We start from the raw sequence: 1,107 nt of genomic DNA, 5'->3' as shown, positions 1-1,107 counted from the left end.
CCTAAGGTCTCGTCCACGGCCACGCTGTCACTGCTGGGAAAAACAACAGGTTAGGCAGAACACCCCCTCCTCAGAAATACAAGAAGACACAAAATCCTCTACGGTTCTCCCAACTATTCCCGCCACACTGGCCAATGCGCCTAAACCGGTAGCTGGGATTTGCGTGCCCTCGGACGAGCATTGTGGGGCTGGGAGTCCAGGCTGAGGCGCGGCTCAGGACTTCGAAGGCCACAGAACTACATTTCCCAGGAAGCTCCGCGCGGGTGCGCTTCGTGCGCGTGACGACTAGACTTCCGGAAGAACCTGGGGCGGGACCGTGGCTGAGGCTGGAGCTAAGCATCGGGATGCAGCGCCCTGGGCCCTTCAGCACCCTCTACGGGCGGGTCCTGGCCCCGCTGCCCGGACGGGCCGGGGGCGCGGTCTCTGGAGGAGGCGGGAACAGGTGGGGTGTGCCGGGCTCCCACGTGCAGCCGCTGGGGTGCGCTCTTTCTGGACCGGCGCCACGGGCCAAACCAGCCCCATCGTCAGGGGAGCCAATAGTGCCTTCCCAGCCCTCTCCAAGATGTCCAAGGCCGAGGAGGCCAAGAAGCTTGCGGGCCACGCGCGGGGGAGAATCACGTGAGGGTGAGCGGCTCGGGCCGCGGGCTGGGCTCCTGGTGGGCTCCGCTGGGGCGCCCTTGTTCCTGGAAGGGCGTGGGCTGCGTGAGCGGGGAGCGGGCGCGCATTTCCCGGGGTTACTTCCCTGCTCCTTAAAGGCCGTTTTGATGTGGGGTCTCCTGGGGGCGAGCTTCCCAAAGACTCTTTATGTGTGTGACCCGACAACAGGTTTGCAAAGCGGAGCCTGGGTGGTGTCTGATGTTGAGTGGGGCTGGAAGAGACTTGCTCTCTGGTTTCCTTACCAACAAAGGGAAACTGACGAGTTCCGGGCTGCTGAGAGGTCTTCTCTTCCCAGGGAAGCCGGCGGAGAACTGGCTTGAAAATTGTCTTGACATTTGACTCCAAGCCGGTTTTAGCTCAGCGCGCCCGCCCCCGAAGTTTCCTTACCAACAAAGGGAAACTGACGAGTTCCGGGCTGCTGAGAGGTCTTCTCTTCCCAGGGAAGCCGGC

The 1,107-nt window shown here is 62.7% G+C and overlaps 1 protein-coding gene across 1 annotated transcript in view; it reads left to right on the top strand.

Annotated features, from left to right (window-relative positions):
* The first annotated feature begins 305 nt into the window (after positions 1-305).
* The window catches only part of LOC102761721 (ribose-5-phosphate isomerase-like), a 33,971-nt gene continuing 33,169 nt past the window's right edge, over positions 306-1,107 (top strand). Inside the window, 3 exon segments of the mRNA XM_015570199.1 lie at positions 306-492; positions 495-605; positions 608-624. Coding sequence (XP_015425685.1) covers positions 345-492; positions 495-605; positions 608-624 — 276 coding nt within the window. The 5' untranslated portion in view covers positions 306-344.

Source organism: Myotis davidii, unplaced genomic scaffold (genome assembly GCF_000327345.1).
Source record: "Myotis davidii unplaced genomic scaffold, ASM32734v1 scaffold1167, whole genome shotgun sequence".
Taxonomy (NCBI): Eukaryota; Metazoa; Chordata; class Mammalia; order Chiroptera; family Vespertilionidae; genus Myotis; species Myotis davidii.
This window is presented reverse-complemented; position numbering and strand designations above follow the sequence as displayed.